This window comes from Lepidothrix coronata, unplaced genomic scaffold, assembly GCF_001604755.1.
Source record: "Lepidothrix coronata isolate B3197 unplaced genomic scaffold, Lepidothrix_coronata-1.0 Scaffold275, whole genome shotgun sequence".
NCBI lineage: Eukaryota > Metazoa > Chordata > Aves > Passeriformes > Pipridae > Lepidothrix > Lepidothrix coronata.
In genome coordinates, this window is record NW_016690455.1 from 1,039,035 (window position 1) to 1,059,388 (window position 20,354).

Consider the following 20,354-nt stretch of genomic DNA (forward strand, 5'->3'; position numbering starts at 1 on the left):
CATCTATGAAAAAGCTTTTGTTTGTCTAGCAAAGCCCACTATCCAATCTGGATTATTGCAGGCTGCATCTCCAGTGACGACTCCAGGTCCCAGCCCTGGCTGTTTAAAAAATAATGATTTCCTTTTATGTAACATTAATTGAAAATTATTATCTTTTTTTTTTTTTCTAACTAGTCATAGATGATAAAATATGATGCTGATTTTGCTTAAAGTCCCTTTAGGGTTTGCTGATGCCATTGCATTATCTGATTGGAGATGCTTGGCTGTGCAGATATGCAAGAACCTAAACCAAAATCACATGTTGACTCCTGGTGTTCTTTGGGACCCCTCTCTGTCTCTCCTCCCTCCTTTCTCCTTCCCCCTGTTGACTTTACATGAAAAGTCAGATCTTGTTTAACCTTAAACACTTTGGGATTTAAAAAGATCTTCCTTTGTGCTTATGAAGTTGACCTGAGACAAATTTGGGGCAGGAGGTAACAAAGTCCTTGAAGCTGCTCGTGCCACAGCTCCCACAAGTCTCAGCTGCAGCACTCACTTGCTTTAGCTGGGACATGTTTATCTCAGAAGATTTACTTTTAGAACAAAACAGAGGAGTAAAACTGGTAAGCTGGATTTTATTTTTCCAAGAGAGAAAAATTTATCGAAAAACAACATTAAAAAATACCCTGCTTTCCAAACCCTCTCTGTTGTCCTGAAGCAGGGGAAAAGCTCCAACCCTTTCCCTACCCCTCTGACCTGTGTGGTTCAGATCCTCCTTCTGGGTCGTGCTGCCTTTTGTTTGACTCAACCCTACGGCTCCTCTCATTCCTTTCTGTGTGGGTGGAAGGTAAAACATAACCTGCTGTGAGAAAATTTGCTACTCTTGTCTTATTTGACCTGTTGATTTTCATATTATGGGTTGTAGAGAGTAATAAAGACCTCTGGTACATCAACAAGCTGGAGCCAAACTTCACTCTAGGAACATACAGATTTGTTCAGACTCTTACGTCTCCCCTGGTCTAAACTAATGTGCTCCTTAGTCTTTTGCCTCTGAAGTACTTGAGTGTTGAAATTAATTAATGAGAAGTTTTGTGATTTCTGAGGGGGTTTCTTTGTGCCTGCAAATTCCAGGCTTTCCAGATGACTGGGGTAATATTGTTATTTTCAAGAACTGGCTACTTTGGGTTTATAGTGATCTGAAGGGTGTTTAATCCTGGCAACTGCTAACTAGTGACATAGTAAATGTTAAGTTGTGGGGAAGGACAAGGAACAACTGAAGGAAGGGGAAAATGTGGGATTACAACTGAATTGCTCATCGTGATTCTACCCAAAGCCCCCTTCTCTTCTCTTTTCTTGCTTTTGGGCACCTGCCACTGAAGGGCTGTTCCCATGCTCTAGTTTAGAATTTTTGGAATGATAACACAGTTTGTTGTGCTACCAAAACACAGAATTTTGCAAACATGAGTTAAATATTATTGTTTGGGTTTTTGTTATTTTGGAGGTAGACTTTATATTATTTGGGAACCTGTACTTCAGCTGTCTCTTTGCAGAAAATAACCCTGGCTTCGTATAAACAGTTTCTTACAGTTCTCTATTCTCTTTTTTGTGTTCACAGAACTACTGGTCATTGTGACTTTTTGCTGGAATAGACAAAACCTTGGCTTTTTTGGTTGCTTGATAGTGTCTGTACCAAAAATTCCCATCCCCTGCCAGGTGTGACAGCTCCATGTGAATTGCTCCTGGGTGTTGGACAGCATGGCTTCAAAATCAGGACATTCTAAAGAATCAATATTTGCATATCCTAACCCTTGTGGAGACCATAAAGTTTGGCTTATGGGGAAAAAAATTATTTGGAGAAAAATGGAAAAATATATCCAGGTAGACAACACAAGTTTGTTCTGAGTGTTGGTTCTCATGCAATGGTTTTAAAGGTTTTCTGTTCAGCAGGTGGGACCTGCATGTGCCTGGCCCGCTGTGTCAGTCCTCTCACTGGATCACCTGTGGAGGAGCCCAGAGAAAATTTGTCAGGGGTGTTATTTTGTGTTCAGACAGTTGCTTTTTCATTAAAAACCAAAGCACAATGATCCTTGTGTGGGTGAGAGGATATTGCACATTCTGCTTTCAGGCACTGGGGATGACCTTAAACTCCAACCTGTCAGTAGCTTAATTTTCTGCTTATCTAATGCTTGGCATTTAGATGACACTGTATAAAACAATGTCTAGAACGGTCTGAATTTAAACTGCAGTTTAGGAAAAAGTTAATATCAAGATATGAATGCAGAACCAGACATGCTGTGTTCTTTAGGTTTGCATGAATTTATGGTCTTGAGACTAAATTTAAGTATCTTCATTTTCTTTTATTTTTGTTAATAATGAAGTAGGTTGGATTGTGGAGAAAATGTGACAGTCTTGAAAGGGTCATATGCTCAGTTTTTAGAAGTGAGTTTAAGAGTGAATGAGAATGCTCAGTAATAGGAACAGCTGGGGGTGGAAGGACAGAAATTACAGTGATAAAACATCTGACAAACCAGAGTGACTGATCTTTAGTCTTGCTTTGTGATATATTCACTCCCTGGTTTAGCAAGAGACATTCCTCAGTTGTTTGCTTGGACTGCAGAAGCAAAACCTTGTTTCATTTATTAAGCAGCAATGGTTTCTGTAGATCTCAAAAATCAGGCAGTGGTTGAGTGTAATCTGAGTGGTTCTTGTTCCAGACCATGGAGATAGGCCAGAGCTTCTACTGGTGGTATTTCTTTTCCCTTTCTTGTGTAGCACAATTATCTAGTGCTCAGAAAATTAGAAATAAGGCCTTTTAAAATGTGTTCTACTGTGCTTTCTAGGGGAAAAGGAAAAGGTTTGGTGGTTTGAGGTTTTTTTGCTTCACTGACCATGACTGTAAGGACCATAATAAAGAAGTGAATGGCTACTTCAGTACTGTAGGATCATTTTCTACTAGAATGTGCTTTCTCTTAAGTCTTCTTCACTCCTTGAAGAAAATAAGAGATTAGAGTTGCCTTGTTCAAGAGGTGAAGAACTGGACAGGATGTATCTTCTGGCTTCTTTACCTGGTCCCAAAAACATCCCTTCCACATTCTTAGTAATAGCTTTTATGAACTTTGAGAGATGCCAAGTGTTTGGTTGGTTGTTTTTTTCCTTCCCAAAGTCTGATCATGAGAATGTTTTGCACCTCTTTAATTATTTAGAATTTCTGTACTCCAGGTAACACCAGAAGTTTACTTATACCCAGAGGTACATTTGATATTTTTCTAGTAGATTGCTGTAATGACTACTTGTAAAGAGATCCTTAATCTGGAATTCTGTGAATCCTAGAAGTATATTTTTCAGCTTGCTTTTGTACTGTTAGTCCAGACTTTTTAATTAACAGTAAGTTAATCATCATCCACCGGCCCTACAAATGGACCCATCAGGCAGACACTTGTTCATTTGGTGTCCATTGTCCAGAATGTATTTGCATTCAGTCTTTAAGGCTACTTTGCACAGTCAGTGTTTTGGGATTGTTTAAGTTCCAGGCTTTAGCTTCTACTGTATTTTGACCTGGACAACACTTTATAGTAACCATGGCTAAATGGTGACTAGTTTCTAGGCAGCAGTGAAATTGTTTCATTTACACCGGTAAGAGTGAGGATATATTTAATTTCTTAGAACAAAAATAAAAGCACCAGAGAAAGCTGTTTATTTTCGCTTCATCACTGTATACTGTCTAAACTGAGTTTATGGCTCAGAGGAATGAAATTGCAGTGCTGGAGCATTTCTGCCTTCTTGGGATTGAGAGATTTTTATGTGGATATGAACTAAATACAGAATAAGCATTCATGACCAATCTGGAATTACATCATTTCTTTAAGGGGAGAGATAAATATATTTCTCTTCAATCAAATGTTTAAGACTTAGGAGCAGTTCAGATAAGACCAATCTTGATCAGTCAAGTGGATGGAACTTGGTGTAGTCAGCAGGTGGCTTCATGTAGTACATTGTTATAAGACAGACACTGTTTAGGTGTCTTTCTTTCTCACATCACTGAGAAAAGCTGCTCTATTTATAGATAAACTTCATTTTGGAATTGTGAGAAATAGTTAAAGTATCCCATTCTAGTATTTTTTTAAGCTCTTTGTGTCTTAAACTTTTTCTTAAATGTCTTGTGGTTGGTTCCAGAGGCTTTTCAGCTTGTTCTCGATGAATCTTCAAAGAACTGATTTTCTTTGTCATCTCTTTTTCCCTCTGAAAGGAAAGGCTGTTGTTAGTTAGAACATTTCAGTTTGTGAGCTGTGAGTGTCCTCTTCCAGGAGTTTGTGTCCTACCCTTTCTGTCCTGAAAATGTACAAGCCCATAAATCTTGCTGTGAGTTACTTGTGCCTGAAGAGATTGGATATTGCAGGGGCAATAGCACCTGCTTCCCAATATACCCTGGCTCACAGAGCAGGCTTTTTATCAGGTTGGATTTCTGTCCCTGTGTCAATACTCCTTTTCAAGTTCTAAAGAGAATTTCCTTTAGGACAGTCCAGTCTCCTCTGCTCTGAGTCAGATACTGGTTTGGAGACAATTGATGGTGCACTTTTGCCACTTAATGAGTGGTGGAAGTTTGTTATGAGTTAAAAAGAAAAGAAAGGAAGGTAAGAAGCATTTCCATGATCACTTATTCCTGCTGCAGCTTTCAGTACAAGTATCAGAGGGGATTGTTTTTCAGGAAAATGGTTTTGAAGACGTGGTATTGCATATCTTCACTTCTTTTTTTTTCCTCAAGCCTAGAATCCTTCCTCCCTTAGCAAGCATCTGATTGCTCTCTAGACAGCTTTTTGCTTATCTCTTGAGTATCTGTCTTGCATGTTTGATATGTGCTATTGCTTTCAAATTTAAATTGAATCGAAACTTTTTATTTGCTCACCTATTGCTGAGCTTACGATGCCTGTTCTGTTAGATGGTATTTCAGCAAAGGTAACTGTGTGTGTTTGATAGCAGAGACAACTTATGTGTGTTTTGAGTTGAAGATCCACTAAGTCAGGGTTGCTCATGCAATTGTAAACCAGCCCTGAGTGCTCCAGCTCCTGTTTCCGGGATATAAGGTTTTTTTGCTCTTAAGCATACTAATAATTAAAATAATATAATAATATTATAAAATGAAATAATAATTTAAGAGATACATCAAGGCATTATTATTACGATATTCAGTTCAAATGGTTGTCCTGTTTCACACATGTTATTTCTATGTTCATTTGCACACAGTTGCTTTTGGCATTATCTTTGTATAAAGGCATTCACAGATCTGAGGCCACAGCGTCAGATGGACATTTACAGAGTACATTTCTGATGCTGGAACATTTCTGGTAACAAGAGCTATTCCCATTTATAATCCATCAGCCAGAGCAGACCAATACATTTGTGGAGGGGGGAAAAAGGTTTTGCTAATGAGAAAGTAAACCCAGACCAATCTCTTCTCTCCTGTAGGATGAGTCTCCAGGACAGGAGTTACAGAAGCTCATAAAAGCCCAACTCTTTATAATGTGTGAGTTTTAGAAGAATAAACAACATTTTTCTAAGGGGCAGTACAGGGTATAACAGTAGTTCATTGCTCAGCCCTATTTCTCTGGGTACTACTTTATTTCCTATTTGGGTTTAGCTGCATCTTGTTGCTGATCTTAGTGATTAAAAAGATGCTCCTGGGTGCTGTGGGGTGTGTGAGTACAAATCTGATTATAACAGGCAGAACACGCACACACACACGTTTGCCTGGTGTCGTGTGAGGGGACTGCTGAACAGATTATTCTGATATTAATGTCACCTGTGTGACGTGTCCAGAAATTAGAAACTCTTCTCTTTGGCAGCAGAGTACAGGCCCTGCAATGAGTGGCTTGTGCACATAGGTGTTCATTGCATGATTAAAACAATAAGAGTAATTTTCTTTCCTAAAATCCTGCTAAAGGAAGCTTTTCCATGACAAATAATGCTCCCGTTGCAGACCGGCTGAAAGAGAAGAGGTGAAACCTCTCTGAGAATATCAAGGGCCTCCCAGAACTGTGCCTTTTGTATGTATTTCCTTGGAGCTGTTACAGACCTGGGGAGATAGTTGGGTGTGTGGATGGGGCAACATGTGGGACCAGATCTCGATCAAAAGAGCTGCCATCTGCATCCCTGAAGCCATGGCTTGGGATGGGACACGGGAATGGGGAGCATGTGTGCTGAGAGAGGGAGGAACTGTGGTGTAGAGGACAGGCACAGCCAGCACTTACACTGAACTCCCCATGCACAAGAAAAGTACCTGGTATTCCCAGAGCTGCCATCTTCAGCTAAAAGAAAAAAAATGTACTTTTTTTTTTTTCATAAAAGATCAAGGATTGATCCTTTTTGAAAAGGTCAAGGATGACAGCCAAGATGTGTTGAGTGTCAGTGTGCCACTGTTGTGTGTGGGCACAAAGAGTGGAGGCTTTAAAGATGGAGCACAGAGGTGGCAGAAGAGGGGAATGGCAAGAACAGAAAGATTTAGATCTGTTCCAGGCTACAGCAGTCTCAGTACCAAAAGATATTTTTATGTATATTTATAAAAATCTATTTTGGTATTGAGACTGCTGCAGTCTGTGACAGGTCTAAAACTTCCTATGGTTGTTTTTGATTTATTGTTTTCCGTTTGTTATATTACAGAAATGAGTGTGTATATACATAGGTATATATATATATATAAAAATATAAAGAATTTTTTAATCTTGTCAAATATATAGGATCCTGATTCCTGTTTGTGAGGAATGACAACCTCCCAAGATTGTATCTCCCCTCTTTGGAGCCCCCAGATTAAAAATCCTGCCCCATTTGCCTTCCAGCCTCCCTTGATGTGCAGGATCCTTCAGAGAAGCACAACAAGGGGTCTCCTTGTGCTGCTGAGGCTGTGGGGATGCTGCAGGTGGGGCAGGGAGAGCAGTTTCTCACAAGCAAGAAAGTTGTAGACCCCTGGTCTGGATACAGATTTTGGAAATATGATAATTAACATATAACTGGAGGGTTTTTTTTTCTACTCCTCTGTTTATAAAACATTTTTCTTCCTTATTTGGGTTCTGATGGTGGTTATGTGCCAGTCCAGAAAATTACCATGGCATTCATAGTGCTGGTGACAACGGCATTTGTCTGCTGGCGCTGGGAAGTGACTGTGCTGGCTTTTTGAGTCGTGTTCACAATGCCAAACTGAAGAAGTAAAACTGTCTAGGAAGGAAATTAATAATATCTTTAATGTGTGAATGCTTTTGCCCTACTTCTGTGTCACTGCAGAATTTCTCAGGGTGTGGTACAAACTTTCATTTTGAGAGAGGTCTGGCTGTGAATGGGGGCAGCGATTAAATCTGTACAGCCATTTTCCGGCACAGGAGGGCTATGACTCGCTAAGGAGGCACTCCCTGGGTGGCTGTGCAGTGCAGGGACAGCCGTGGTGCCTCCCTGGGTGACAGTGACAGTGACAGCATCACTCCCTGGGTGGCTGTGCAGTGCAGGGACAGCCGTGGTTCCTCTCTGGGTGACAATGACAGCGGTGCCCAGCTGTGGCTTTGCCATTGTCCCCGCGCAGTGCCTGGGATGGGGCTCCAGCGGCACAGGCAGAGCCCCAGGTGAAGGAGGATGGAAAGCACATCCTCAGGGATGGCACAGTGGAGCGTTGCCAGTGCCAGGCAGGTCTGTGGGTGCTGCAGTGGGGTGTTCCAACACTGGCCGAGAGGAGCAGAAAATGTCCGTAGGCAAATTGCAGTTTGCATTTGGTTTCTCACATTTGGTTTCCCACAGAAGGCATTTTAGGCCTAATCAGCCAACAGAGGTCATTAGCATCCCTAAATCTCTTCTTTCCTTAATCACTGACTTGAAAAAGGTTTTTTCTTGCATCTTCTCTTTTAATAATGGTGTTCTTGCTAATTTTTATTTCCTTTGTATTCTGTTTGTACAGGGCTTGGGAAACCATTCTGAATATCTCTGCTAAAACAAGACGATTTCCCAAGGCAACTGAAATGGGAAATAAGACTTAATTTTTTTTTTTCAAGTGTTGCTGTTATCTCCATTCCATTGAGGAAGTACAAGCAAGATTAATTTTTTTTTATAAAGATAAGTTTTGAACTGAAAAATAGGTTGCAAATCAAACCAGCAACAGTATTTACAGGAGGCTACATGAAAATTATTTTTTCCTATGCAGGATGTTGGTGACTGTCTTATGTTGTGGAGCAAATATCTTTTTGTTGAGATAACAACTAGTTTTTGATGAGTGTTAAAAATGATGACACTTGATTCCATGAAGATTAGTCATTTAATTTTTACCAAGTTTCTGCACTATCAAAGCATATCTTAGGGCCCTGAACACAGTCTTTAATCTGTCCTGGTGACACCAGGAGTCTGTTCCTACCGCTGTGGAAATTTGTGTGTCAGTTCTAGAGACACTTTCCCCTGTTGTTATTGATGGAAATACAATGGAAAAATGTTAACTTACATATTCTAAGAATAAAACCTGAATTATGCCTAGAAAAATTTTAGCTGTTGTGTGCAGCTCTGGGTGGCTCTTTGCTAAATGAAATGGAAATTGGTGTCTTTTTAAGAAAGCTGCTCTTTGAAGGGTATCCACTGAAAATAGTCACAGGCAACGTTTCACTTTATTTACTTAAAATAACTGGGGGAAAAAATCAATCTTTGACTATTTTGAGGTTTTAAATTTACTGCTGTATCGTGAGGACACGCAGATTGCATGGACTTTATTTGATGTTATGTGTTTTCTGCTTGTAGTGGTTGTCGTGCTTTCTGTGAAGTGTTTTAAGTAGCAAGATGATTTTTTACTGTATCTGAAATGAAAATATTTATGTACTATTACTTCTGTCCTGTTTCTAATATAGGAAAATTAATCAGTGCTGAGCTGAAAAGACTTGAAGATACCTTTGGTTAGCTTACAGCTTGGTAATATTTAAAAAGTTTTTAATCTTTCTTATTTAGTTGTTTTTAAAGCAGCTCAGGCTATACTTTATTGTACTATAAACCCTCTGACATTTAATAAGCATCAATAACCTCATAAAAGGGAAAACCAGTTATTTTTTCCCAAAATATTTATTTCCAATTGCCACAGAAAAAACATCTTGTTACTCTTCTCTGGTTCCATTTTAAGGCCTTAACACTAGAAATGAAGCTTCAGGGAATGATCTATTAACAGTTGATTCTTCTCCCCTTTTTAAGAGCTGTTTTTAATAGGACAACTGACTATTTGATATTTGAAAACAGGTAGATGCTTCAGTTTTGGGTCCTTCACCTGACTGACTTTGTGACTTAAAGGTATTAGATAGATACATAAATATGAAACAGATTATATGGTGATTTATGCAGAGTTTTGTGCTGTGTGGTATTACAGAGTGTGTTTCCTGGAATTGTTGGGAGCTTTCTATATATAGAGTTGAAAATGAAAAAATTGTGGGGGGAAAAAATATGCAAGACGACAAAAGGAGCTGATAAAGGATGATGGGTGAGCATGGAATATAAACAACATGAGGATAGAAAGGGCAGGTTTGGGGGTTGCTTGACAGATGAAATGGCTGGAAGCTGTGGGAGGTGCTGGTGTGGGCACAGGGACACAGAGCTGGGTGAGGATCAGCCACAGAGCTCCCAGAGTGGAAACTCAAGAGCCAGGAGGAGTTTTTGTGCTGTCAGTCGGGTTCCTCTGAATCATGAAAGCCAAGCCAACAAAGTCTTCGTCAGCACAGTTGTTTCTGCAGAGCTTTTGCTGCTACAGCAGTGTCATGTGAGGAGGGCATTCATTTTTTGCCTCCCAGGCCAACAGAACTGTGCTGGCAAGAACTAAAGACACATCATGTTGGATTTCATGAGCTTTTGAAATAGTTCGTCCCTCATGCCTTTGGACAGGCACGTCCTCTGGAGGGGAGAGGCTGAGCCACTCAACAGATGTGTTTTGCACTAACCTAAAGCTCAGCTCTCTCTGAGGGCTGGCATTTGTGAAAGGTTAATGCTGCAGTAGTGTTCAGGCTTTTGTCTGCCAACGTACATCTGCCCTGTGCAGATGCTCTCCAGGAGGCAATTATATAAAAAATTGCGTTTAGGGAACTGTTTTAAAGTCTGTTTCGGAAATTATTTTTTTCCCCCCTCTCTCCCTAAAGCTTAAAAAAAAAAAAAAAAAGTGAGAACAGATCCTAATGGAGCTACAACTTTAAACAGTGTATAACCCATTGGAGATTATTGTAGTTACCTTAATGAGAGTGGCCTGGCCACAGAGCTGGGCTTTGTAATAACAATATGCAAATGCAAGCCAAGTTGGTTTCCATCCACCACAGATTGTTCAATGCTAGGACTGTAATTTCATCAGAAACCCTGCATTTCTTGGAACTCGGACTCCTGTTGTTCTTCATGTGTAGCTCCCCACATGAAAACAAGGATTGTGGTGGGATTTTTTTTCTCTAGGGGGTATCCTGGAATGCCAATCCTTTCCTTTCCTAAATTGTTAAAAGGAGAATACCTGAAGCCTACCAGATTTAATAGTGAGCTGGAAGCACCTGAGCATAACCCCTTTACCATGTTCTGTTGTAGCAGGAATTACATCCAGGGGACTGTTTCATTTTCCACAAGGAAACCTTTAATTCCTATGATGTACTCGGCTCTGATTGTTCATATCCTAAAAGTCCAAATTGAAGTGCAGGAAGGGAATTCACAGGGCAGTGACAGTGCTTTGTGCAGAGTGGAATAGCCAACCCTCCTGAGGACCAGATTCCTCTGAAGAAGCGTTTTGCAGTGGCAGAGTTTATTCAGTGTACATTTCAAGCTTTATTTTTTTGAGTTTGTGAATAAAAAATTACGACAAACTCTACATAAGTACTTGAATGCTACAGTTTCCTATCAATATGTAGAATAAAAGACTGCTCTAGTCTTGCTGGTTGTTAAATTCGTATTCTCATTTATGCAGCCACGTTCCTGAAGGAATTATCTTGTTATTTTTTGTCACTGTCAACTAAGCATTCCTACTGCATTCAGGAGTGAACTCACAGGAGAAGGTGAGGCAGGATTACAGAGCCTTAGATTCTTGCTCAGAATTTAAAATATAAAGGGAGGGGGAGGGCTAGTTACTAATAATACACCTTGGCTTCTCACATGCCTATTCCTGGGAAAGGTGTCCTCTTTAAAAGCCTGTCAGCCATCCTATGAACAGTGGTAGTGTTCTGTCTTAGGCCCCAGGTGTGACAGAGAAGGGCACTGTATTGTTCTTTAAAAGTATTGCAGAGGTTGTAACATGAAAATGTGTCAGTAAAGAAAAGGAGTGTTTAAGTGATGAACTACAAGGCCGAGGGCAAGTTTCACTTTTTCTTTCTGATATGCAGCATTATTGTTGTACAAATAATAACCTGCACACCAGAGTGTGCTTAGGGCTGAAATGGGTGTTTGACAGGTTTGTTCTGGTACTTTAAGTCTGTCCTTCCTTACAGAGCAGTCCTGTGAGAGCCTTTTATTGGGTTCACAATTGTGGGATTTTCTGTCCTAATTGGAGGGATTTTTCTCAAGAAAGTCTGCAAATGTCTTCTGCTAAATTTGGTGCTATTTCTGTCCAGTTAATTTTTAAATGATGCCTACACTTGGTAGTAGGACATCACTTGCACAGACAGCAGGATACATTCAGTCCTTAATTAATTTGGAAGGAGGTAGAGTAACTGCACATTATGTGTTTCTATTCTAATCTATCATTGTACTGCTTCTTTGAAAATCTGATTATTAAGTAGCTTGGTAAATTGAATCAAATAAGAAGTATCTTCCAATGCTAATGCAGTAAATAGCATTCAGTTGTTAAGTGATTAATGTAGAACTTCCAAACCTGGGTAAATAGCAGCATTGGGAAAAGTATAAATCTCTGATTTAAGTGTATTTAAATCAATAAAGCCTGGATTCACTCGTACAGCATTTTCTAGTACATAAATCTAAACAACATTAGTGAATCTTTTTGATTCATGTTTCAAAAGTGGATCAATTTCTCATTTATTTGTTATTAATAATTGTATAATTGAGACCAGACCTGCACAATATCATAGTGCAGTAGGCAGGCCAGGACTCCTGGCTTCCTAGTGAGTCGTTTAATGGGTCTCAAACTTTAGACATAAGATAACATGCAGAAAACAGGTGTTGCCTTCTCTGGAAAAAGGGAACAGCTGCCTCTGCATAATTCCAGCTTCTATTTCTCATAATTGTACAAATCTGCTTTGAATTTTCTGTGAAATGAATGGCAATCTTAAAATCAGCTGCTCCGCTTTATAGATCCTGTGTGGTAGATTTTTAACAGCCTGGGCCACAGAAGCACTGGTTGAGAGAGGGAGAGCAAAATTCTGTTTTCAGCCCCTGGCTTATGGCTCTTGGAGCATCTGTGAGCACAGCCTGGGCTGTTTGTGGCAGCAGAGTTGTTGCTCCCTCTGGAATCCTCCCTTGCTCTCCAAGTCAGGATTTTCAGGGTTGGGATGGAGATTTGTTTTGGTTTTTTCTTTTCCTTTCCTCTCCTTTGTCACCTCAGGCAGTTTTTCTCCAGTCCTTTTCCCACCTCTCTCCAAAGGAAAGTTTCCCAGGAGGAACTAATCTGTTCCAAATATAGGTGTTGGTCATGTTGTCCATCTTTTGCCTCAGGACTCATCTACAGGCTCTCAGATAATGGTGAGTTAGTTCTCTGTTGGTCTGGGTGTCTGACTTGCCAAAGTTAGTTGTTCCCAAGAACTGTGTGTGGATTGTGGTCCTCAAGAACTGAGCAGTAGCTGGATGCAGTAATTCTCTTTTAGTTATACCCATAGCTTGTGTTAATGTAATGGTAAGATAATTTTGATTGACATCTTTCTGCTTAAGGCGTAAACATTCTCCCCTTTCATCCTAACAAAGGAACATCTGTAGCTTTATGAGTGTTTTTGTTTGGTGGGGAGAGTCGGTGTTTGTTCTAATCACAGGAGCCCTGAGTTTATGGTGCTCATATAAACATGTTTGTATACTTGAGGTGAAAAACAGCTGGAAAAAGCTCTTGCTGTGGCAAGTGTTTTGTTTGAGTCTTCACAGTTGTGGTTTTCTAGGAAATGTCCTGACTTCTCTCAGAAAAAAAACAAAGCACTTCCACATCCCAGGAAAGTTTGCCTCACCATTATTCCAGGGGTAAGGCAGGACTGTCCTACAGGCTGTTGTGTTCATCAGTTTGTTCCTCCCCTTGAGCCGTGGGGGGAGTTGCTCCATAAGCTGCTATGCCAGAGTTGGTTTGCATTTTTTCTCATGCAGCTCCTTCTGTAATAGATTTTTTTGAAATAACATGAGCCTTAGACAAAACTTGGGTCTCCCAAACGAAAAAACAAGTGGATTTGTAGGTTCCCTTTAAGTAGATAGTGCTGCTTCTGAGGAGGATATTACTAGTCTAGCCTTTTTGTAGTAATGGTAATTGTTTAATGCAGAGCTGCTTTTATGCATTTTTTTCCCCTTCCTGATATTTCCTCTCTCTAGGGAGGATTATCCCTATAATGAGTTTAATGGAATATGTGATAAATAGCAGAGAAAATAACCTGCTGCTGTGCTTCCTCTGGGTGTATGTACAGGCATAAAGAGGAGTTTTCACATAAAGTTAAAGCAGCTTCTGAGGAGAAGTGGAGCTTTGCTTGGAACTAGATGTTGGGAGTTAAACCAAGGTACAGCCTGGAGATTTTGGAATGACTTGCAACAAACCACTGAGAATTCAGCATGAAATTTTGACTGCCAGGTTAGAGGTAAACTCATAGTAAAAATAAGGTGGATCTTGTCCACAACCATGGATACTCTTAAGGCCTGTGCAGGAATTCTGTTGAGGAATTGGTGAACAGAAGCTTGTTTAAGAAATAATTTTTCATTTTACCTCTCCACTGACAGTGTGTCCACTTTGTGTGTTGAATGTTGATTTTTTTTTTGTCCCCCACCCTTCTAATCCAATTTCCTGCCCTTATTTTGATATAATTTATTTTAACAGCTGTTCCTGGGGTCTTTTACAACAATTATATTAATAATAACTTTAACACAGAACAAAAAATCACCTTCTGTCTTTTACCTTCTTTTTAAAAGAAAAAGACTGGATTTCTTCCACCATGGGCAGAGCAAAGCTTCCTGTCTCCATCTACACTGCCCACAAGAAGGAGATGGAACTCTTGATACCTATTAGAGAAATTGGATTGAGTAGATCCTGTTCCCAGAAATATCTCTACTCATTACATGTCGATTGAGTGGGTTTCCATATGATGATTTTCAAGTCAGAACCTGACACAAAGGACCCGGTGGTTTTCCATGTGTCAGGATTCAGGAGGCTGCCATCGTGAACCTCAGGAATGGCTTTGCTGGATGAGGGGTTTTTTTTTCTGTCTTGTCACAGGTTGTGCAAAAGAAAGCAGTAAGAGCACAGCACTGACCTTTTTATGATGTGCTGACTGACAAGCATGTGCCTGTGCAGTACTAGACTTCACTCACAGCTCATAATTACGATTTGCCCTCTGAAATGGGGAGAATAGTTGCACAGACAAAGTGGTTACAACTTTTCAGAAAGAGAATTACTGGACTTTTAAGATGAGTGGTGGGTGTATAGTGTTACTAATCTGATGAACAAGAGGAAAAACATACATTTCAGCACTAAGTGCTCAGATGGGGACAGCAGCCCTGAGGGTGAAGAAGCTAAGTGTGACATATTATCCTCCACTTTTACATGCAAGTCCTTGTACTTCCTCTCTATGCCTATTTTTATCACCTCTAAAATATAGTAAGATTGAAAGGCTTTTTTCACAAGATCTGTTGTGAGCTGTTTGAACTTTTAATATTATAAGTAATGCTCAGTCCTCTCACTGTTCAGATAATTTTAGGGCAGAGGTATCATGTCCCTCTTATTAAAATCTGCAGATTTTGTGTTGGTCGGTATTGCAGTCCGGTCTAGGGCCAGTGCTGGGATTTGGTGTCAGTCAATCACTTTGCTGACTAGAACCAATTTCCTCCCCAGAGAGTAGAGCAGCTCCTAAGGAGCCTTCCTGCTTTTTTTCTCCTTTTTTCTGTCCTTCACAGGACACAGTAAATTAACATCCAACTATCTGGGGAGGTGAAAGAGCTGAGATTCATAAGGATGGTCTGTGATTTGCCCCCCCGCTTAGATTGAAGCACATAAAATTCCTGAAGTCTTTTTTAATCCAATCTCTGCCATTTTAGAAACTAGAACCAGATTATCTCAGCTATGAAAATTGTCTGGATTAGAGGAAACTTCAGGGACTATTACCCAAGTATTTATAACTCACAGTTGTGTGTCACAAACACAAGGTTACATTATCAATTACAGTGCATCTGTGGCTGTTATTATTTTAAAAATCAGGTAAGCAAAGATTCATTTTTCTATTAAGTGTGTTTTGCTCTTAATCTGAAGCATTTACTCGTGGATGCACATATGGTGATTCCAGTTGACTCAAAATAGCCACATTCTGTGAACCCAAAACCTAGATATTTACGTGTGAATTGAAACTATAGAGCTTTTCCTCAGCTCTCTCCCTTTCCCTATAGGTTACATAGCACCAAATCTGCAGCTTTAAATCTGTCTGCAAGGAAAAATCTGTCCAGAACAAGCTCTAAGCTGATTTGCAATTAGGTTGGTGTAGGAAATATAAGGACATTTTTCATGTGCATCAGTTTTCTGGATTGACATAGGCAGGCAATATGTTTGCAGCAGGAGTTTTAGTAACTGAGGATGCTGAGACCGTTTGAAAATGGTGTTGCAAAAGGACAGGAGCCCTTAGTGAATTTGATGGGATTAAAGGAAAAACTTCAAGGTGTTCATTGCAGTTACTATATTTGTGACTTGTGTAGGGAGTAGGAATTAAATTACACTTATTTTCCAATATTATAATTGCAACTGGACTTACATGTTTTGAGTTTTGATTTTTTTTTTCTGTCTTCAGTGTGTAATATTTTTGAACACTTATCTAAATATAGTACAAATCATATATCAGGCAATAAAATCAAACAGCATCTCTCTTCAGGTTCTGCTTACAGTGAAGGTTGTTAACCTAAGCTTCTTCATAAATCTTAGTATCTGCATCTGGATTGTCTGGGAAAACCCCCTTGGAGTTACTTTTGCTTTGCCACGAGAGGTGTGCCCTTGCCTTCCACCTCAAACGCTGCCTTGGGGGTGGTGGGGTTACTTCTTTCTCAGAGAAGCAAATGTGAAAAAGAGGGAAGATGGAACATTATCAGTTTTGTAAAACTGTGTAAATCCTCATCCGATGGCATTTATTTTGCTGAGTAAAATAACACTGTCTTCTGTAATTCAAGTTGACTAAAATATGGATTATGTAGATTATTAACTGCAACAAAGAGAAAATTGCTGTTACACGGACAGGGATTTGGGAGCTTCCATGGCCTGTCATTCCCCCACACCCGCTGGGCTGTGGATTTCTGCCTCTTTGGGAAGATACCTGCTTGTTTATAGGAACAGTGTCACCAGGAATGCCAGCAAAATGTTTATTATGATTAGTGTTAACTCTATAATGTCTGGAGTTCTAAGGAAAACTGTCACTGCTGCTCGATAGGACAAGTAAAATGGGTGTGACAAAAGCTGATTTCTTCTATGGCTTCTGATTTTTTATTTTCTTCCTTAAAATGACTATTTAAGCTTTTGGGTGTCACCGAGTTCCCTCTCCCCTCCCACACCGAGTAAAAGTGTAATGTATTTCCTTTGTTGGTTTTCAGGCACTCAAAAGGGATGTTCCTGCTGATTCAAGACCACATAGTTCTGTCCAGGACTCTACACTGGGGATAGGGACATGGGACTCCTCCTGCCAGATTCCAGATGGTTCATTCCAGCTGACATCCTGGTTGACAACTGTGAAAAGGAACTTCGGATTATTCTATTTTATCTTCGTGGAAGACCTCAATCCCCAAACTATAGGACATATCAGGTACTAAACCAGATAGTAAGACTTTTCTACAATATTCTTTGATTGCTAGTTGTTTCCTATAAATGATTTTAAGCATTCAGATCTTACTCTTTATTTCTTTGAAGGAATGGGAAATTCTTGGTTTTACTTGCACTGTAGCTGAGTAATGACAAGAATTTGTGTTTCTTGTTTTCTAGGGAAAATTTGAGGTGATTCTGTTAAAACATTTAGTAATATTTTATAGAGTTTTAAAAATGATTATTATTATAAAATATAATTGTTGATAATGGTTATTATTATTTTAATTACCAAATCTGTCTCTTTCTTTGTTGCTTTTGAGAAAATGCTTAATTTTATTAAGACTAATTTTACTGTATTTAGTACATAAGATACCAACTGCACAAGTTCTGAATGCAGGAACTATCTGGCAACAATAAAACTTAGAAGTTTTAATGAAATCTATGATTTTTTGCACACTTGGGAAATTATGATTCATCTAATTACTTTCTTAAAAGTAATTATCTTACATATAGATTTATCTTAAAATAAATCTATATGTAAGTCTCTTTTCCTTTCAGAAAATCTTCCCTTGTTTCTGTTGGAACCTAGTTTATTTTTAAAATAGAGAAAGAAAAATCTGTGAGTGCTATCCAATAGTGCAGCCCTTAGTTCTTGTTTGTAGAGATGTTTGCTCTTAAAGCCTCTTGATAAAAGTGGTTAAAAAGAAATCACTTCCTCTAATACAAGACAGGAAAAAGATCCTTTTTGCAACAAAATCGTGTTTATTTTGGGCAGCTGTTTAGGTATGGGTGGGGTTTTTTGATTCATTTTAAATGACTCAATGATCCACTTTTTCTTTGTCCTAAAGGTTCCATATTTCTTGTAGAATTTTAAAATAACCTTTTCTAATGAGGATGTCTGATATTCTCACTGTAAAAGATGAAACTGATGCAATGAAGGGTTCAGAAGCTGAATTTAAAGACACAGACCCAGTTGAAAACCTTCTAAAATCAGGAAGTCAGGAGCAGATTCCAGCAGAGAAGGATGAGAATTGTCCTGATAACAAGAACAGTATGCCGGTAAGGAGCTCTCCACTTCATTTTTCACTAGTGTGTCATGTTAAATAAATCTGTGTCTTGTTCTTCTCCATTCTCTTCATCCTCTAAGGTGTTTCTTTGGTACAGGGTAGGAAAACCTGGCTGGTGTTAGGGAAGCAAGTGGGATGATTATTGCTTCCTCTCCCCTCCTGTAAAGATGAGTCAGACATTTTTAAGAATACCTTCTCTTTTCCTCTGTTCTTCACTGCTTGACAGCTTTGGTACATTACTTTTAAGTAGGAAAGACAGTCCTCATGATTCATATAAAGAATGGCCTTTGCAGGTGGGAGATGGTCCTGTAAAGAAGTCATGGCAGCACATTTCAAGTGAGAAGGAGCTGAGGCAAATAGTGTGAAAACACCTTGTGTTAATGGAGAACCACCCTGATAAGGGTGGGTCGGGAATTGATCCCTCTGAGGTTTAGTTTAGTGTTTATGCTCCTGAGTCCTGGGAGATGGGTCTCTTTCCCGTGGGACAAGGTAGCTCACTTCTGGCTGAGGCTCCCACCTGCTCCCTGAGGACTGTAAGCAGCTCAGATGAGGAGGAGTTCAGGAAGGCAGCTAAAAATTTCTGACACAACCTAGAAAATGGACCAGATTTCTAAAAGAAAGCACAGAAGTTTGTGTTTTACAAAAATCTAGTTGTCTACAGGAATTTTGTGTCTGTGGGTTAAGACTGAACAATTTGCTGTTAAAAATCCTGACTGGGATATGGGAGATTCTCTTGTGGGTTGCAAAACCAGGACAGCACTTATTAGATTTTTGTTATTGAGAATTGAGTAAAAGGTTCTTTGGGGAGTAGTTTTGTTCAAGACTAACAGTTCAATACTCCACTGAGTGAAGTAAACTTTATCTGTATGTTATATTGCTTCCAAATAAATCTTGTAGATCCCTGAAATAACAATAGTTTTACACTTTAATGTCTGCTGGCTTTATTAAGGCTGACATCAGTGTAAATAGATAACTTTATGGAAAAAAATAAATCCTTGAAATGAAATAGTTCTCCTGAAACATAAGAAATAACTGCTACTGGAAAGCTGGTGGCATTATGGCTGAGCTGGTATTTCCTTTAATCAATGCAATATCTCAGTAGCAAGCCTTAAAAATTAATTTAAGGTTTATTTATTTTCATACAGTTCAGTAATATGGAAAAATCCCTTTCACGTTTCCTCATTTAACAAATCCCATTCAACAAACTGTGGTGTGGAAACTTGTATGAGACTCAAGTGGCAGATAAGAAATAAACCCCCCCGTCAGAGAGTCCAGAGGAATGAACCTGTTAGAGCTGCCAGGGGTGTGGGTTTGGCAGGGGGTGATTGCTTGGGGTGCTGCCCAGGATTGAGGGCGGGTGGCTGGAACAATTATCTCCATACCCAAAAGGAACTGAGTAACTGTGCTGGAGGCTGTTTGGTGGCCACAGCTTCACTGGCATCTGTGCTCAGTGCTGTCCTCAGTGTGGTGTCCAGGAGTCTCCACTGGAATTGGAACGTTCCTGTTACCTCAGCAGTGTCATTAAAAACAGAGTTTGGAGGCTGAGGGTGCAGGTTTCCAGAGTGGAAGACAGGCAGTTACCAGTGGAACCTTGCTAATGTGAGCAAGCCCTTTGCAACAGGGGAAATCAGTAGAAGCCAATGTCACTTGTACTGTGGTAGCCTCTGGTGCAAATATGTGTCATATATTTGAGGAGTTCTAATCGAAAGCATGCTTTATACTAAAATACAAACATTTTGGATTGTCCCTAGAAAAAATCCTTGTGGAACAGTGGAGCAATCAGCAAGATTTACCTAATGGATGATTAAATAGTTTGATGAAGTTTCACAGAACACACTACTTGTCATTAAGTGCAGGTTATAAAGTATTTGCTGAGAAATGTTAGAGAACGTTATCAGAAGCTTATTGGAATTTGTTGTGTTCTTCTGTTTGCTAATTGAGAGGATGGGTTGGGGGTGGGAGCTGGATGGGATTTGGGTTTGGCTTTCCTCCCTAGCAGTAGAATAGGTTTAATACCTATTGGCAAACTACAGTAATACTCCTGAGTACAGTTATCACTTGATTTCTGACTCTTCACAGCCAAGGAAGAAACAGGTTGTGATTTTTCCTCTGTCTAAACTTAACGTGGTTTGAGTTCAGGTATGTTTCTGGATCTTCACGGTTCAGAAACTGGTGATTATGTTTTGAAATGTAACTGTGGTTCTAAATTCCAGATTATTTTGAGGGGTTGTGCATTAGTAACTGATTTGCTATTGTGGATGCTGTTGGAGGTACAATGTGAATGAGAAAAGTATCTAATCAGAGGACGTGGCCAGCACTCCCAATTTCTTTCAGTAGTGCAAAAGTAGTATACCTGATACAGAGATTTCTGAATTGTCATATCT

The 20,354-nt window shown here is 39.6% G+C and overlaps 1 protein-coding gene across 13 annotated transcripts in view; it reads left to right on the plus strand.

The window, feature by feature from the left end:
• R3HDM1 (R3H domain containing 1) overlaps window positions 1–20,354 on the plus strand; it is a 77,138-nt gene that overhangs the window by 11,619 nt on the left and 45,165 nt on the right. For all 13 annotated transcript variants that reach the window (XM_017836325.1, XM_017836327.1, XM_017836332.1 and 10 more), the window contains exons 2-3: window positions 16,696–16,904; window positions 17,752–17,962. In XM_017836325.1, coding sequence (XP_017691814.1) covers window positions 17,792–17,962 — 171 coding nt within the window. In that variant the 5' untranslated portion in view covers window positions 16,696–16,904; window positions 17,752–17,791. The remainder of the gene's footprint in view (window positions 1–16,695; window positions 16,905–17,751; window positions 17,963–20,354) is intronic.